Below are 20,092 nucleotides of genomic sequence, written 5' to 3'. Positions count from 1 at the left end.
AGAGAAACAAGCTGCACTACAATCTACATGGTTTGCTAAAGTTACTGACCAACCGTTACAACAATTATTGGCCTAAACTCTGATGAAAAAGAAGGCATTAACACCCTTAAAAACAGAGCTACAACAATTTGCTCTAGTCAGCAAGCTCTTAAACAAGAATTAAAAATTATTAGCAACACATAAATAATGGCTATAACAAAAATACTATTAATAAATTTCTTCATAAAACTTCATCAAAAGAGAATTTAGATTACAGTAAAACCATAGCCATCCCATACATTAAAGGGTTACCAGAAAAAAAAATCAACAGAATCCTACATCATTATAATCTCAATGCCACCTTTAAACCACCTACAAAATTAAAAAACATATTCAACTCCTCTAAGGATCCTCTCCTCCCATTGGCACATCCTGGAGTTTATCGCATCTACTGTACCTGTAACTTATCTTATATTGGTGAAACCGGACGTACAATCCCTATAAGGAAAAAAGAACACAAAAGACACATTAAACATAACAATTTTGGTGAAGCAGGCCTCTCAGATCACGCTCTCACACCTTACACCAAATTGATTGGAAAAGTACCTGCTCTTTACACCATGCAAAGAGATGGTATGAAAGAAAATTTAAAGAAGCCTGCAAAATTCATATTAATCACCCTAATATCAACAATGATTGCAGCATGAAAATTCCAAGAATCTGGAAGGCACTTATTCAGCCTACTTAATACTTAGTATCTAGCATACTTTAGGACTTTAGGCAACTTTCAGCTAGTATTGGAAACTATTCCATACCAATTGGTTGCAATTTATACATATAATCATGTTTTTAATATATATATATATATATATATATATAAACATGTTGTTCTCCAGCCCAATGTAATTTTGTAACCAACAAATAATAACAGGACTCTAGCGTTGTAGTCAAGGTTTTTTTTTTCCTTCTTCACCAGAGGTCAGGCCAATAATTATAACGGATGATCAGTAACTTTAGCAAACCATGTAGATTGCAGTGCAGCTTGTTTCTCTGTATATAGTGTATGTGCTCCAGAAGATGACCTTGACATGAAGGTCAAAACGTTGAGTGTTGATTTTGGTTTATATTAAACTAAAGTTTTACTCAAACATGGTAGTTTTCTCCATAATTTTCCAAAATGTATTGAATAAAGAACTAGACAGAAAAGTGAAGAGAATCTAATGCAAAAATAATTTGAAAGAAACTTAAGCTTTTTTTGAGAGATGTCTAAAGGATGGATAATAGCAGAAAGATCAAAATCTTGATGTTTGGTACAACATATGGTATAAACAAAAGAGAATGGCCAAGATGAGAGCAAGTAGCTGATGTGAAGGAGTGGTGTGCAAAGAGTTTGCAGAATTTGAGTCACCTACCATTGCAGGGAGGGGGGGATGGCAAAGAAGGGTGAAAACTGCAATAGCAATGATACTTTTTTGGTGGGAGAGTGGACTGTCTGTAGATTAGGAAAGGGTTTTTATAATGGAATCATTTTGTATGAATGATGTATGAAGAGCTTGTTGTTCCAGATGTAGTGCTAAGGATGAAATTAGCTCTGCCCTGAAGGCTAAGGTTTTGAAAATTCTAAGTTTCTGGGTAGGAGAGTGCTACATGTGCCTTCTTGTTCACTGTTTGATTTAAATTAACTGCTCTTAATGATAGGCATACCTTGAAAGCTGTCAGATTCTAACGCTAAAAATTTTAGTTGTGTTAGTTTTCTTATACAAGTCACTCTTGCTTGTTATTTCTGAAAGGATAATGAAAATTGACCATTTCATAGGCCAAGTGCATTTGTATCTTAATACCTCTGACAAATTTCACTTCTTTGCTTTTGGCTTTTAATGGCTATGTTAATGTATGAAGCACAAAAAAGATAATTTATAAACCTGCATGTCTTAAATTTATATGCTATTTAAACATTTATTAGTAACAATTCTTTAAGGACCAATCATACAATAGTCATAAGTTTACTCATGACAGTTGTGCAAGTATTCAGTTCTGCACATAAAAAATATCATATTCTATTCAGCAGTATAAAGTATGCTCATATGGAATTAAGCATGTGAATAAAACTTTTGTCCAGCAATGGTCATCTAGAGCAATGCTAATTACTCTAGATGACCAATGTAAATAATTTTTTCAACAAAATGAAGACAGAACATCCTATTTAGTTCAATGCTTTCTTGCTTCTCAATTTATTAAAATAATATATATCAAGCATTAAAACAAAAATAACCTATTTTTGTTGAACTGGATAGCAAAGGTGCCCATTACTTGCATTGCCCTATTTGTAAATGTCATTTCCATTAACACCTGTCCATTACGTCGAGTAAATGTACCACTGATTTCCAAGCCTTTACCTCTAGTTGCTGGTAGCCACATCTAAAAGTATATAAAGTGAATGTAATGATTTAAAAAACATTTTAAAGAGATCATCTTTAAATGCTTCATTTTTTTTTTTCAAACAAAAAAAAAGTTATTAATCCTACCTGGTTCAAATAATTTAACTACGTCTGGTGACCTTTAATTATTTGACCATGTAAATCACAATGAAACAATAGGTCTACACCAAAATGGTCAGATCTTATATCCAAAAACATTCATATTTCATACCATTAAGACACGGTGAGAGAGAGAAAGATGAATCAATCGGCACTATTTGCATTTCTGCATGAAAAGTTTTTAGTCCTTAGTAATTTCTCAATAATGAGCAAAAGAGGATTAAAGAATATATAATGCAAATAGTTATACACAATAATTACTTTCTTAATGATTCTATATAACCATACACAAATTATGTTACTTTGTTTTTTTGTGGGACAGAGATCAAAAGCCTTATTTCAAACAGAATTAAGGGATGGTAGTGATAATAGAGTTAAATGAAATAACCATCTTTTAAATTCACTATATGTGGAAGTAGGTAGAATTTCTAATCTCCAACCAAAGATCACAGGTTTTAATTCAGTTGTGGGCATGGTTTGTAAACAATTTCAGGTGGCAGGTATATAATCTTCAGAGCACAGTGAGAGACCTTCACTGCTTATGGAAAGTCTGAAATACCTTGAAAAAATTTCAAGGTTTGGTCTCCAGAGGAGGGCTTCCAGATGATCTAACACTTAGCTCACCCATGGTCTCCGAACATATAATAGATATGATCTTAAAAAGGAAGACATTACAAAAATGCAATATGTATTGGTTTAATTTCACATATCTTTCAAATCATTCATGATTATAAACTATACACAGCCTTGACTCCCCTATTATAGTTTCTTCTTTTCTTTCAGTGCTGTAAAAATATTAAAGCTTGGCAGGATCAAAGCTGTATAACTGAAAGGAGACCTCTACATAGCCTTTAAAGGAACGTGGAGAACAGACAGGACTTCTGACCTAATGTCCAATCCTCACCTTCTCGTTGTGCACCCTGTTGGGTATCTACCTGGATACTGAACGAATGAGGATGGGCTAGCAATTTCGGATTTAGCCGACCAAATTGTATTCTTATTGGCTTAAACCAATATAGAAAATTATATAATGGTACAACATGACAAAATTTCATGCCGGCTGGGGCATCGCCTGGTTAAACAAGGCCCCTGTTGTTTTCGCCAGGAAACCAGGGCAAACAGAGAAAAGTCAGCTACTGGAACAAACCTGAAAGCACACTCCTACTCAACATCACCAGAGATAAAGATCGATACTATCAACTTAAGAAACCTTAATGGCAAAGAAATGGAGCTAGATGAAGAATTAGATAAGTACCAGATCAACATAATAGGTGTGACTGAAACGAAAAAGACAAAAACTGGCGAAATCTTTTTGAGCAATAAATACAAAATGTTATATTCAGTTAACGACAATCAAGGAAAAGAAGGAGTACCCATACTATTCAACACAAAATAAGAGGCTAATCTTCTTGAATGGTAGGCAGTCTCAAGTAAAGTGACGTGGGCAAATATCAGAATGTGGAATTGGACAATGAGACTTATTTGTGCTATGGTCTCACAGAAGGTTCTACTAAGATAGAAGTGGAGGAATTTTTTGAGGCTTTAGAAAAAGCAACTGACACAATGAAAAAGGAAAAGTTGGTCCTTGTTGGGGATCTAAATAACGATGTCAGACTACAAAAATATTTTGGGAAAATTTGGAGAAAAGAGCAAAGCTAATAATAACGGCAAATACCTTTTGGATCTCTGCTCAGGACATGGACTGGATATTACTAACACCATGTTCCAACATAAAGATGTGCACAAATTCACATGGAGAGAAGAGGCAAGGAATAAGAAAATCTCATTGACTATGTTATTGTTGATAGTGATGTTTTCTCCCTGGTGCAGGACAATAGTGTGTACAGAGGATTTGAAATTCGTAGTGATCACTATTTAGTCTTGAGCAGGATAAAATTGAATTTTATATTGAAAAGAATAACATGTAAGAAAATTTTAAAGCGAATAAAAGTTGAGCAGCTCTCAGATGTGAACTGTAGACTAAAATACACAAAGATTATTGAAGAAAAAATGAAAGAGTTTGAGAACAGGAACCAAACCTTGAAACTTCAGTGGCAAGCCTTGAAGAAAACATTGATTGATTCAGCCAGAGAGGCATATGGTAAGGTTGTCTGCAAGGATAGAAAAATCAGTACTCCATGGTGGACACAAGAAGTTAAAGAGGCAGTGAAGGAAAAGAAGAAAGCATATCAAAAGTTCCTGGCAAATAAGTCAGCTTGTGCTCTTAGAGAATACAGAGACAAATGTAAGAACGCAAAACACTGTGTAAAACTAGCTAAACAAAAGTCATGGGAGGACTTCGGCAAGAACATAGAAAATAAATATCAAGAAGGTGGTAAGATATTCTGGAGGTTGTTGAAGAAGCTTAGAAATGGAGAAAAGAGTGCTGTAAAAGGAATTAGAGATGATAAAGGTGACATGAAAACAGGAGAAAAAGATATCCTTGAAGTATGGAGTAATTACTTTGAAAAACTGCTAAATGAAACAAGCAGTGATGACAGCACAGTGGTAAAAAACACTGACCAGGCATGCAGTCAGGAATACTTATCCATACTTGAAGTAGAAAAAGCCAATCAAAGGCAGCAGGAGTAGATGATATTCGACCAGAAATGCTGAAGAGTATGGTGGTATAAAAGTCTCACAGTGGCTGCACTGCACAGTTCAGAAAGCGTGGACCGGACGAATTCCCGATGATTGGAGAAGAGCTCTCATAGTACCCATATATAAAAAGGGAAATAAAACTGAATATGAGAATTACAGAGGTATTTCCCTACTGAGTGTTCCTGGCAAGATTTATGCAAGTATACTTGAGAAAAGGTTGAGGAGAATTATGAAAGAAAAGCTTGTTGAAGAACAAGCTGGATTCGCTCCAAATAGAGGCTGTCAGGATCAGATCTTCACTTTACTACAAATAGTTGAGAAAGCATGTGAATATAACAAAGATCTATATTTAAGTTTTGTCGATCTGGAAAAGGCATATGACAAGATACCAAGAGAGAAGCTATTCAATATGCTACAGTTATATGGTGTTAATGGGGCATTATATCAAGCAATGCTTAGTCTTTATTTGAGTTCTAAGTCAGCAGTTAGAATTGAAGGATACAGGAAGATGGTTTAATGTTAAATCTGGTATGAGACAAGAATGTACATTATCCCCTCTCTTATTCATTATCTATATGGATCACATTATGAAGGAAAGTAGTATTAAACGTGATATCAAGATTGGAGATGTTAATGTCAGCTCTTTGCTTTATGTGGATGATGTTATACTTCTAAATAAATCCGCTACAATTATACAAGATTCCCTGACTAAACTGAATAACTGTTGTACTAGATATGGTATGAAGGTCAGCAATAAAAAGACAAAGACAATGAAAATAGGCAGAATAATTTAAAATGTCAACTGGTGTTATGAATGGAGAACCTGTGGAACAAGTAAAACCTTTCAGCTACTTAGGCACGATTTTTAGTGAAGATGGTAAATTAAATATGGAAACTGACCACAGAATCAACAAAGCCAGTATTGGCAGGAAGTCAATTGAATAAATTCATATGGAATAAGAGAGAAATTAGTCGGAACACTAAATTAGCTGTATACAAGATAGTGTTCAAACCAGTTTTAACTTATGTATCTGAGAGCTGGGTCAGAAGTAAAACACTTGACCAAAGACTAGAGACTGTAGATATGAGAATCCTGAAAAAGATTAGAGGTGTGAACAGATGGCATCAATGGCAATATCATATTAAAAATGAGGATATTAGGAAAGAACTTGACATTGTCAACATCCAGGAGTGCGTTAGCAGAGCGGTCACTTAAACAGAATGAGCAAAGAAAGATTAGCAAAACAAATGTTCTCTGCCAGGTTGGCAGCAAAACAACCCAGAGGAAGACCAAGATATAGGTGAATTGATACGTTACAAAGTGCCTTAGATGATAGAAATATAAGATCTGATAATGTTGAAGCCTTGACAAGTAACAGACTGAGTTGGAGGAAAATTGTAGATAGGAAGTTAGTAATGATGTAAATTTTTCATGTAGTACTATCATATCCTGTACACCCCTTGAGGATACATTTCAGGAATTTGATGATGAGTTAAATTCAAATAATTATTTCTGAGTTTGATCCTCACTCCAAATATCCACTTGAAATCACTACAGTAAATACCATCTAATTATTCTTATGAACATCATATCCAAAAAATTGTACATTCTGCTAATTTTTCCAACTGTGCAGGCTCTAAGCCTAATGTCTGACTTAATAAAAACAGGCTCTTCATATAGTTCAAACAAATGCTGTTAGTCACAAATAGTAATTAGTGATTAACAAATGATATAGATTTAATTCATATTAATAAAATATAGATATTGCAATAGAAACTTTTAGAGTTACAATAAAAAAAAATACATTAACAGTAATAATTTAACATTTTTAGGAACTACTATTCAAGTTTATTTTGTTAATACTGTATGATTACATGTCTTCAGTATACAAATATTTATTATTCATATAAACAAATTTTATTTTATATGTTAACTGATACCCAGAAATAAAGTGAAAAGCATAAGTTTTTCAGAGAAAACAAAATTAAGAGAGTACTGCCCTTAAGTTGATTCAGCCAACTTAAGGGCAGTACTGAGTGGGATTTATATTTCAAAAAAGATTTTTCTCTTTTCTTTCAACAAATCTCAGTTGGCTGACAAGGATATCATATGCATTTTTTTTTTTCTTTAACAAAAAGTTATAATTATACTAAACAAATATTTTTCACTGATATTCTATGAATGCATTTAGTAGTCCTAAGTCAGTTTTACTTGAAGTTACCATTTGCAATCACCTCCCCATTTGTAAATGGAAATATGACTGTTTTCAAAAAAAGTTATTTAAAATGTGATGTATATGCAATTTGATTTTTATTTTAAACAATCAACAAAAGACAGCACTACAGTCCATCAAAACTTATCACAAGATAGGAATTTTAGCTGATAGGAAGTTGGATGTCATTTAATTCCCCATATATTAAATTCAGTTTTGTCATTGTGTGATTATTTGTAATTTCATTTCCTTATATCCTACAGTGGCACAAAGATATTTTAAGATTTTTATCTAAGATATCAACAACAGAAACATTTAAGTCAATGCCATGACAATAATAAACCTACAAGAGAAAACAGCCAGGAAGATTTGTGATTTTTATTAGGTTAAAAGTTGTTCAGAGGTGAAGTAATGTCTTGAGCAAAAGAGAAGCTGAGGAGGCAATGGTTGCGATGTGTTTATGCTGGGAGAGGCTTGATGTCATGTTGATTCCAAGAAGAGAAATCTCGGATTGTATGGAAATTTGAGTGTTCTAAAAGATAATGCTGGGAGAAAATGGCTCTTACGTGAAAAATAAGGCAGAACTGGGTATTGCGAGCAGTGAAACGGATAATGTTAACTGAATCCCATTGGAGGATGGCTTGGAGATCAGAATTGAGGACAGTGATGGTTGATGTTCTGTAGGTTGAGGTGATTTGTGTACAGTAAAGTTTATCAAATGAAAGGGAAGAGTGCAATGTGCTGTCATCTGCAAAACTATGTATTGGGTTGGAGGTCAACTGAGTAGGTCATTGATATAAAGAAGGAAGAGAGTTGGTGAGAGAACAGAACCTTGTGGAACCCTAACATTAGTTGAATGCTGAGAGGGTAAGGAACCATCCACCATCACACAGTTGACATCCAGACAAAGCAGGCACTCCAACTGCAGAAGTCCTGACACAGACCAAATGATAGGAGAGTTTGTTTAACAAACCTTTGTGCCAGACCAGTCAAAATCTTTGGAGATGAAGTGCAAACATTTGATATTCACTGAACTTTTCCATGGTATTTGTCCAGAGATGGCTGATATATGCAAGTAGATATCCTGTTGAGTGGCAGCAATATCTATACTGGTGGTCGTTTATTAGCTGGGTGCCTTCAAGGTAGCATAAGAGTTAGGAACTGATGGTTCTCTCCATTACTTTAGATAGGACGGAGGTGAGTGATATAGGGGCAGTAGTTTGATGGTAGTGATTTGTCACCCTTCTTGGGAATAGTGAATTCCACTCGATTAGCAACCTTCCAGAACAAGACTGCATGACAACTCTCAAAAAATGGAGGCAAAGTGTCTATCTTCTTTATGGATAGATCTTCTGATGCAATTACCATATCCAGCACCTCTCAAGCACCTAGTTTCATCCAAGACATGTTTCAGGTAATTATCCCTTAGCAATCATAAATTCCACTTACATCTTGCCATGCTCCCTTTCCTCCCTCCAATTATGTCCCCCATTATTGATGTCTCCCATAATAATTGCTTGGCCTGTACTCACTGTGTTAATCTGCAGATGCATGGCATCTACATCTTTTTGTGGACTACCTGGTCTATATCACCAACCAAAATATATTTTGATCTATTGGTCTCTATCTTGCAGATAGCCTCAAATGAACTATCTTCCCAAGTTTAAATTCTCTTTAACTTCTAAGTTTGATGGTTGAAGTTCTTCAGATATCATTAGCAATAATACACACACCACCCATCCCATTTCCTCTATCCTCTCTGAAAATACAGGACAGAAATGTAAAGGATATTGTAACTATATCATTTACTGTCAACCAGAAATAATTCCTCTATTTCCTCTATCCTCTCTGAAAATACAGGACAGAAATGTAAAGGATATTGTAACTATATCATTTACTGTCAACCAGAAATAATTGTTAATGATCTAGGGCGAGTGGTATAGTAAGCATTGTCTTAGAAGACTGAAATATAAGATCTGACAGATAACAGATCAAATATCAGTTCAGGATATATCCTGAACATCATTAAATTCTGGTGATGACAATACTTTTTTCTTTCCATAATTTTCTGAGGGCAGAGAGTTGTCTGGAAAATTTTCCAGACAACTCTCTGCCCCCATTAAATTCCTGATATAGAGTTCATATATACTTATAAGGTAGTATATACTACTTGCTGGCCAAGTGGTTAGCACATTTGACCTCCAACCAACAGGCTACAAATTCTGCTTACCAGAAACCCGAAGTAGCTTAAAAAAATTCCTTATTTGATTGTCCCTAGAAAGAGATTTCTGGACTATGTAAAAAACCGAGATTAACTTTATTATTTAATAAAGTATTAAATAATGCATCAAATAATTGAGTTTAATATTTTATTTCAATGATATTAAGAAAATAAATTAATTCAAGAAAACAAATGCAAATGAATGTGAAGAAAGTACCTGTTTAGGAGGAGTGAAGAAAGTATTTGCAGATTCCATTCCAAATATATCTCCTAAAAGACCAGCAGCAACTGTAGAGGATGAAGATACTGGAGGAGTGGGTGCATTTGCTTGGTCACTACTCCCAATTGCAGTCATATCGCCTAGCTGTTAATCACAAACAGAAAAATCAGTGATTGTAGTAAAAGAAAGCATTTTATCATTGACAAAAACTATTGTATAACAAACTTGGTATAACTTTCATTTAAGACAATTGTTTTACATCTAATTAACAAGTAAACAAACATTACAGGAAGGGTGTAGTTCCTACATTACTTGAATTCCCGAGGATTTCAAAATTTTCCCCATTTATAAGCAATTTATTTCCATATATGGCTAAGATATCTAGTACTTTATTTTTATTATGGTTTCCTTTTTCATCTTTGTGAGACTGTTGTTCCATAGTTTTCATATTTCTAAGTTATATTGTAATATCTTTTGCAATATTATGTGCTTTCTGTAATGATTAAAATAAGGTTTTTATGCATATTATACAGTTGCAGATTTGTTTTCATTCATGTTCTTTGGTCATGTAATTTTTTTGCAATTCCTTCCTCCTATAATTTTTTGCTAGCCGCTAATATTATTTATCTTTATATGTTTTGCTTTATTCTGTTTCATGCTGTTGATTCTATCCTGTATTTCTATTTTCACTTTAATTACTTTGTGATTATGTTTGATGCTTATTTGATTAATGACAAACTTCTTATACCCATTTTCAATTTTTATTTATTTATTTTTAAAAGACATGTTCACAGCATTCAACTGATTTCTCATCACAAAGTTTAACCTCCCTATTGGCTGAGGTGGATGAAATAGTGAGACCAAATTGCACTTCTTATCCATGTTATTCAATAGTTGTTACAGAATCATATCCAGATTAAGCTGGATGTCATAGCCGGTTGGAGGGGGTAACATATTTCCTCTTTCATTTCTTCTCAGCCATGCATTAAAATCTCATAACACTTATGTGCTTCAGGATCTTTTATCAGACACTCTCATAATAAAATTCACCTCAATAAATGGTTGGTGTATATTTTTGTGTTTTTTTTTTATTATTTGTATTAATCTCATACACAAGAAGTAGCAGACCCTATAGCACAACAGTACTGTGTGTGGGGTGCAGGGGTTGGGAAAGAAGAATTTTGACTTTTTTTTTTTTTTTTTTGGTAAGTTGGAGAGTGGAATTATTGAGAAACACTTCATGAAAAAAACTGTTTCAAAGGAAAATGGAACAAATGAGGACGAGTAGGTGGATTCGGTAAGTTTGTAGTTGGAATGAAAATGAATGTGGTCAGTTGCTGCTCTTGCTTTAACAGGCCAAAGAAAGTAATGGAACGATGATGTGCACTGCTATACTATACTACAGTTTAGTATAGCAGTGCACATGGAACTTCCAGTAATAAAAGATAACTCTGTCCTTAAACCTTGGTATAGTACGCCTACAGATACGACCTTCGACACTTCTGTGCATGTCAAAAGAAGGAAAATCCATTCCGATAATAGGGTAATCAATCCGTATTGTGGGATGAGTGTTTATTATTACACATCAGAAAATTAACTTCTCTTTTATGATCATTGTAGTTTTAAAGTGGTAATTATTTTGCTTGTATAACAGTTGGAAAATTTTACGTATAAAGCACGTGATTTCGTGTGTTGGTGGCCAATTCGTACATCACCTTATTTCTTTCTCCCCTTCGACATGAACTGACTCTTCTTAGCAGCTGCCAATGATAGCTCTCGCTTCTGTGGTCAGACTATAGTAGATTTAAGGACATACATATTTTCCAAATAAGTAGCAACCCTTATCGGTATAAAATAGGACAAAAAGCCTCTTTGTAGCGTAAGCATATCTCTGTATGCTATCTGTTGTTAGATGTGCATTATGTCTCTACAGTCATTTTCAGTATCTTGTTCCACAACTGAATTCCATAAAAACAATCACAGTATGTTGTGCAGGTGCTGGTCAATCCAAGTAACTGGGATTGGCCTTGCACCACAAACACATACTCCTGGATCTGACATAGAAATAAAATGCATACTAATCTGAAAAAGATAAGCTATGCCAATTCATAAAAGTGAAAGCACTATGAAAGTGCCTTACAAACAACTTAAATTATTTAAGTCCTTATCCCTAAGCTTAGCAAGCTTAAATGGCTATTCCAAAATGTCAACATGGATGGCCAAGCAATTTTGGAAGCCAGTATATTGATTTGGATATTGTTGAATTAAGAGATTAGCCAAGCAATAATTTCTAGAATAAAGTAGCAGTTTACTTCTTGATATTAGAAAAGTCACTGGAAGGAGAACTTATGAGAAAGAAAATGACTACATATGAACATGCTTCAATTATAATCTGTTATTTAATATACTTAATACCAGAATAAAATAAAAACAGTTTTTTTTTTTTCAATCCAGTACACAACATGCACTGACCAAACATTAAATTAAGCTTGAGCTAAATTTGATCACATCACAATAATGGACATTTATGGGCAAGCAGAATAACAATTTCATTATATATGAAATTGTTATTCTGCTTATATTATATGCCAGCCTGGTTAGAGTATCTGCTCTCCAACAAACAGGCTGCAGGTTCCAATCCTGGTGTGAGCATGGATGTTTTTGTCTCACATTTAGACTTTTGATGCCTTTTTTAACCAAGTATTTTCTGCTGCTGCTGTTCTGTCACTGCTTGTTTCATTTAACAGTCTTTCCAAGTAATTCCCCTAGAAATCAAGAATATCCTTATACGTATTTTTCATGTCACCTTTATCATCTGATTCCTTTTACAGTACTCTTTCCTCCATTTCTGTTTCAAGCTTTTTTCAATAGCCTCGAGCACATTTTGTTACCTTCCTTTCTCTTCTAGATTCTTACTGAAGTCTTCCCATGACTTCTGTTTAGCTGCTTATACACAAGCTTAGCTTTCTTACATATTTCACTATATTCTTTTAGGACAATTGCTGATTTAACTGGGAGCTTTCAGTATGCTGCCTTCTTTTCGAGAAGTATAGCTTTAACTTCTTGTGTCCACCATAGTCCTTTCCTTCAGTGTTACATAATGATCAGCATTCATTTTACACAAATTATGGACTCTACAACCGTGTTATAAATAATTATTTTAATTTTCCGATGTTTCAACCTTCATATAAAGTCATCGTGTGGAGTATACACATATATATATACAAAGACAAGCTAAATTACATTTCACATACTATGATGAAGAGAATGATTTGATCAATGGTTATTCTACTGGCCTGACCTCTAGTGAAAATAAAATTACAATAAATAAATGAAATAAAATATTTCATTTATTTATTGTAAATAAATGAAATATTTTTTCATTTATTTATTATAAACTATGAGGGTGGTCTGAAAAGTTCTCAGCCTCAACCATAGATGGCAACATTATCAGCAAGATTTTTTTTTCTAAGTTGGTACATCTGTCATAAACATCCATGTGAAATTACAAGTCATTCTATCAAGTAGTTTGTTTTATACAGCTGTCTGAAGCAAAAGTGTTGTCTGTATCCCTTGAAATGGATAAAATTGAGTATCGTGCGGTTATAAAATTCTTTTTAAAAGAAGGTTCAACTCCAAAAGAAATTCATTCAAAGTTCATAAAAGTTTATAGGCACTCTTCTCTTTCATTTTCAACAATTAAGAAATGGGCTGTCGAGTTAAACGGTGGCTGTACCAGCCTTGAAGATGATCCACATGAAGGACATTCAAAAAGTGTAACACCAGAAATCATTGATCAAGTGCACGATATGGTACTGGATGACCGGAGAGTCAAGTGTGTGAAACTGCTGAGACTATAGGCATTTCAAAAGAACATGTAGGATATATTTTGCATGAAGAAGAATTGCAAATGAAAAAGCTTTGCGCAAGATGGTTGCTATGCTTGCTCACAGCAGATCAAAAACACACTCGCATGAAAATCTCTGAACAGTGCTTGGAGCATTACCATAGACACAAACAAGTTTTACTGTCCATGTCTGAAATTTGAAGTTTGCCACCATAATTATTTGTCCACGTGGTACTTTTCCATCCTGCAAATTCGATTTCTTTACCCTGATACCACTTATGTTGATGGCTTCCATCTTCACTCCTTGTGATGCTGGGTCTGTTCTAGATGTTGGGTTGGAGTTCAAGTAGCTACTTTTTTGTTGTTTGCACTGGTTTCTCAATGCTCATACTGCTGAACTCACTCACTTGTGTTTAGCCAATAGTTATAATCCCCATAGGACAGAAAAAAAATACTAAATGCTCTCCATCCAGAAATCCCCTGCATTGCCTATCACACATGCCTACAGCAAAACTGTTATCATTCCATACATTCAAGCCACATCTGAAAAGATATCTAGAGTGATTAATAAATATCAGTCAACAGATTTATCCTTAGTTATTAGTTAAGGATAAACTCTTTTTTTTTTAATTTTTTTTTTTTTTTTTTTTAATCACATCCAGGAGTTTATGAAGTGCTCTGGTCTTGTGACCTGGCTTACTATGGATGGATAGACAGGAAGAAGTGTTGACATTTGCCTTAGTGAACATAAAAAAATACATCTGGCACTATCGTTATGGCAAGTTGGGTCTAGCAGACTATGCCTTGGATATCCCCTTCATGCAGGATCAAATGGAAGAAAACAAAAGTGCTACTCAGAAGTCATTAAGTCAGAGAGACTGTTTGTGGAATCTGGGAGACAGTCATTTTAAGATCTAATTAATACTTGTTTTCCAACATAGATGGCACCTATTTAAGACTAATTCCTTGTGTTGTCTGTTACAATTTTTTTAAACTAGTTTTTTAAACAAAAATTTGGTTTAACCACTATTAAACCAAATTGTTGTTTCATGTACTGTGACAAACTGTTTTTTGTGCTCTGAAGATGGTGGACATATTACCAGTGAGATATCGTAAATAAATTATTATTATTAATACTTAAATATAAAGAGCCAATAGGTTTCACTTCGGCAATGATTAGAACTTTACCCACCTTTGCAACGAGTTGCCCTAGTGTTGAACTATGTGCTTTAGCTTACGCTAGTCTGCCTAAACTTTTATAGTTTGTTATATTCGGCATGAAACTCTTTGATTCCTATCTTTGAGTTTCTTATTTGGCTTTGAAATAATGTGAGATTCAATATCCCCTTAATTTAAATATTATTATTATTACATAACACCTCCAGGGAGTTCAAAGACTCATCGAGGGAGGGTATCTACTCTACAACTCTCCATCTCCATCAACTGCACCTACCTTCATCATATACGCTGCCGACCACCACTAGTATTTTCACAGACAATCACAAACATCCATGCCCACAGCAGGATTAATTAATAGATTGTATTTTCTTATCATTCTGTGTTGTGATCAATACCATGAAAATAAATTAACATGAGCAGAAGAGTATACCAAGAACTGATTGTTTTCAGTTCAAGAAGGGAAATCTGTTTGGATATTTGGAGATTATTAATGAAGGTTAGGGGAAGGAGATGAGAGCTTTCTCACAAGAGATCAAACAGGACTGAGGTTTAATGGCATTGAGTTCTACATGGTTTCCTTGCCCCAATGAAATATAGCTAACAGACTGGAGTTTAGGACATTAATCATGGTGGCACTCAAGATCCAGCTAGGCACTACAAGGTTTGTCAAATGAAAAGGAGTAATAAAGGGTATTGTTATCTGCAGAGTTATGGAGTAAGATTTGAAGTCTATAAGAGCTATTCTATTCTACCAGTGGCTATAGAAGGAACATAAGCATCCATGGCCTTCCAAGTATCCTTGGATTTCCTAACCGTAACATGAGGATAAGGTGGTTAGCCCTATGCCTTTAAGTATTCTTGTCTTTAAATTGCACACATTCTAATGGCCAGTTTGCTTGTTCTGAGGGATGGAAAACCTGAGTTTCTAGGAAGAGAAAATCCTCTACCTCCATATGAGAGACCAGTTAATTCACCTCCAGTTGAAAAGCTCTCCATGTCCTAGATGGGATTTGAACCTAGGTCTTTCTAACCAAAGGCTCTGTCTATACTGTCTGAACTACAGAGGCTCACCTATGAGAGCAAGTCATCTATATAACAGAAGAAAGATGAGTAAGTCAAAGAACAGAACCCCCAGGATACCTCAGCACTGGTAGAGAAATCTGAGGAGAGGAAACCATCCACCATTACTCATGACCATCACCAGTGAGAAAGTTGGTGATCCAGTCACAGGGGATGGAAGGTAGACTACAGAATGACAGTTTACCATGTAGGTTCCTATGCCAAACTCAAAGGAATGCTTTTGTGATGTCAAGTGCAACCAAGTTAGTTTCTCTAAATGTTTCCATGGCTTGAGGCCAGAGGTGGACAGCAAAAGCTAGAAGACTGGCTGTGGAATGAATAGTGAAATACATATTGCTAGTCACTGATTAATTGGTGGATCTCTAAATCATTCAGAAGTTTGCTGTGATGACCTTCTCCTTAATTTTTTTTTTTTACAGATAACAGAAGTAAGAGCAATTGGACAATAGTTTGCTGTCTGACTTTTATTCCCTTTCTTTGGAATAGGATGGATATGTGCCCATTTCTAAGCTGTAGGGTAGATGCCCGTTGTATACGATATACTGAAGAGACAATACAGAATACATGTTAGTTCTGTGGCACAAATATTTATCACAGTGGGTGGGATACCATCAGAAGCAGATACCTTGTTTGTGTTCAAGGTTATTAAGGACTGTTCAGATTTTCTCTAGTGGAAGACTATGGGTGACATGGAGTGAGTAGTTCCTGGTGAAGTGGGGGGAACTTTTCCCTGCAGGAACTGAAAGAGAAGAGTGATGACAGTAATTAGCCCAAAGATGACCAATCTTATCTTTGGATGGGATGATGGTACCATCTGGATGTGAGAGTAGTGGAAACATGGATAGGCAGGAGGAGAGTCTGCAGCATTTGGTTCTTTCAAAATCTGATTTGGATTTATTGATAGTTTTTTTTTTTTTTTTCATCATCATCATCATCAAATTCCTGCCATGTACCCTCAAGGGGTGTACAGGATATGACAGTACTACATGAAAAAATTACATCATTACCAACTTCCTATCTACAATTTTCCTCCAAATCAGTCTGTTACTTGTCAAGACTCCAACATTATCAGATCTTATATTTCTATCGTCTAAGGCACTTTGTACCGTATCAATCCACCTACAGGGTGTTCGGGATAAATTTGACAGTTTCGTAAGGAAAAAGAAAATCTTCTTTGTATCTATTAAATTTAATGAATTGACAAAAAAACATTACAGGCAGAGTTAATTACAATACTATCAACAAGATTTACTCAAAATAACCGCCATTAGCATCGATCACAGCTTCAATTCTGCTTTGGAACCTCGAACAAGCTGATGCTACAGTCTCCCTGGGAAGGGCCGCAAAAACTGTTTTAATTTTATCCATTAACTGGGCTTTTGTATTACTGGAAGTGCGATTGGTGTCTTTTTCAACTGCGCCCCATACAAAATAATCCATGGGGTTAAGGTCTGGGGAGTTTGGAGGCCAAACATTTGGACTGGTGAAGTCGTAGAAATTTTCAGACAACCATTTTTGACTTTTCCCAGAGGTGTGGCAAGGGGCCGAATCCTGCTGCCATACATACGGCCTACCATTGGCTACCCTTGTTATCCAGGGCTTGACTACAGTTAGCAACTCCACGAACAAAGCCCGAATTCCAATGCCAGGGTTCTTCAACACCTGTTCCTGCAGATTTGCGAGGAATTCTGCTGTACGAACGCAATCAGATCGTCTGCTAGGGATCTTTCTTCTTGCTACATCCTCGTAGTCACCATTGCAAGTCTCTAGTTCATGCCTGATTGTTTTTACTGTATTCAGGGAGCATTGGGCAGCAGTCGTAATATCCTTATTTTGATGGCGGGCACGAATCATCATGATACAAGTTATTCTCTTCCATGATTCAGGTGGGTTCCAGCTATCCATCCTTTCTGACATCTTGTATATGAATGAAGAAGGGTCCAAACTTTTAAATGAAGAGAAGTGTGTGTTAATACATGTAACTTACGGAAAAATATAATTAATTATAAATATGTCAAATTTATCCCGAACACCCTGTATATCTTGGTCTTCCTCTGGGTCGTTTTCCTGCCAACCTGGCAGAGAACACTTGTTTTGCTAATCTTTCCTCTCCCATTCTGTTTAAGTGACCATACCATCTGAGATTAGCTCTGCTAACACATTCCTGGATGCTGACAATGTCAAGTTCTTTCCTAATATCCTCATTTTCAATATGATATTGCCATTGATGCCATCTGTTCACGCCTATAATCTTTCTCAGGTCTCTCATATCTGTGGTCTCTAGTCTTTGGTCAAGTGTTTTACTTCTGACCCAGCTCTCAGATCCATAAGTTAAAATTGGTTTGAACACAGTCTTGTATATATACAGCTAATTTAGTGTTCCGACTAATTTCTTTCTTATTCCATATGAATTTATTCAATTGACTTCCCACGATACCAGTTTTGCTGATTCTGTTGTCTATTTCTATATTTAGTTTACCATCTTCAGTAAAAATTGTGCCTAAGTAGCTGAAATGTTTTACTTGTTCCACAGGTTCTCCATTCACAACACAGTTGACATTTTCAATGATTCTGCCTATTTTCATTGTCTTTGTCTTTTTAATGCTGACCTTCATACCATATCTATTACAACAGCTATTCAATTTAGTCAGAGAATCTTGCAGACTTTGTAGCAGATTTGTTTAGAAGTATAACATCATCCGCATAAAGCAAAGAGCTGACATTAACATCTCCAATTTTCATATATCAGGTTTAATACCACATTCCTTCATTATGTGATCCATATAGATAATGAATAACAGAGGGGATAATGTACATCCTTGTCTCACACCAGATTTAACATTAAACCATCTTCCTGTACTTCCTTCAATTCTAACTGCTGACTCACAACTCAAATAAAGACTAAGTATTGCTTGATATAATGCCCCATTGACACCATATAACTGCAGCGTATTGAATAGCTTCTCTCTTGGCACCTTGTCATATGCCTTTTCCAAGTCGACAAAACTTAAATACAGATCTTTGTTATATTCCCATGCTTTCCGACTATTTGTCGTAAAGTGAAGATCTGATCCTGACAGCCTCTATTTCGCCTGAATCCAGCTTGTTCTTCACCAAGCTTTTCTTCCACAATTCTTCTCAACCGTTTCTCAAGTATACTTGCATAGATCTTGCCAGGAACACTCAGTAGGGAAATACCTCTGTAATTCTCACATTCAGTTTTATTTCCCTTTTTATATATGGGTACTATGAGAGCTCTACTCCAATCATCGGGAATTCGTCCCTCTGTCCAGGCTTTCTGAACTATGCAGTGCAACCACTGTAAGACTCTTATACCACCATACTTCAGCATTTCTGGTCAAATATCATCTACTCCTGCTGCCTTTCCACATTTCAAGCCTTTGATGGCTTTTTCTACTTCAAGTATGGATATGTATTCCTGACTGCATGCCTGGTCAGTGTTTTTTTATCACTGTGCTGTCATCACTGCTTGTTTCATTTAGCAGTTTTTCAAAGTAATTACTCCATACTTCAAGGATATCTTTTTCTCCTGTTTTCATTTCACCTTTATCATCTCTAATTCCTTTTACAGCACTCTTTCCTCCATTCCTAAGCTTCTTCAACAACCTCCAGAATATTTTGCCACCTTCTTGATATTTATTTTCTATATTCTTGCCAAAGTCCTCCCATGACTTTTGTTTAGCTAGTTTTACACACTGTTTAGCTTTCTTACATTTGTCTCTGTATTCTGTAAGAGTAAAAGCTGACTTATTTGCCAGGAACTTTTGATATGCTTTCTTCTTTTTCTTCACTGCCTCTTTAACTTCCTGTGTCCACCAGGGAGTTCTGATTTTTTTATCCTTGCACACAACCTCACCACATGCCTCTCTGGCAGAATCAATCAATGTTTCCTTCAGAGTTTGCCACTGAATCTCCAAGGTTTGATTCCTGTTCTCAAACTCTTTCATTTTCTTTTCAATAATATTTCTGTATTTTAGTCTACAGTTCACATCTGAGAGCTGCTCAACTTTTATTCGCTTTAAAACTTTCTTACAAGTTATTCTTTTCAATATGAAATTCAATTTTATCCTGCTCAAGACTAAATAGTGATCACTTCCAATTTCAAATCCTCTGTACACTCTGGTGTCCTGCACCAAGGAGAAACACATCACTATCAACAATAACATAGTCAATGAGACTTTTCTTATTCCTAGC

The 20,092-nt window shown here is 35.3% G+C and overlaps 1 protein-coding gene across 4 annotated transcripts in view; it reads right to left on the bottom strand.

The window, feature by feature from the left end:
• The window catches only part of LOC150095632 (AP-1 complex subunit beta-1-like), a 246,521-nt gene that overhangs the window by 28,435 nt on the left and 197,994 nt on the right, over positions 1 to 20,092 (bottom strand). For all 4 annotated transcript variants that reach the window (XM_090410443.1, XM_090410440.1, XM_090410441.1 and 1 more), the window contains 2 exons: positions 9,769 to 9,915; positions 2,252 to 2,397 (listed from right to left, as the gene is read on the bottom strand). In XM_090410443.1, the coding sequence (XP_090266569.1) occupies positions 2,252 to 2,397; positions 9,769 to 9,915 (293 nt within the window). The remainder of the gene's footprint in view (positions 1 to 2,251; positions 2,398 to 9,768; positions 9,916 to 20,092) is intronic.

The sequence above is a fragment of the Typopeltis vanoorti genome, chromosome 20 (assembly GCF_054136105.1).
Source record: "Typopeltis vanoorti isolate ZY-2024b chromosome 20, IOZ_Tvanoo_1.0, whole genome shotgun sequence".
Taxonomy (NCBI): Eukaryota; Metazoa; Arthropoda; class Arachnida; order Uropygi; family Thelyphonidae; genus Typopeltis; species Typopeltis vanoorti.
Note: the sequence above shows the minus strand (reverse complement) of the source record. Positions and strands in the feature narration are given on the sequence as shown.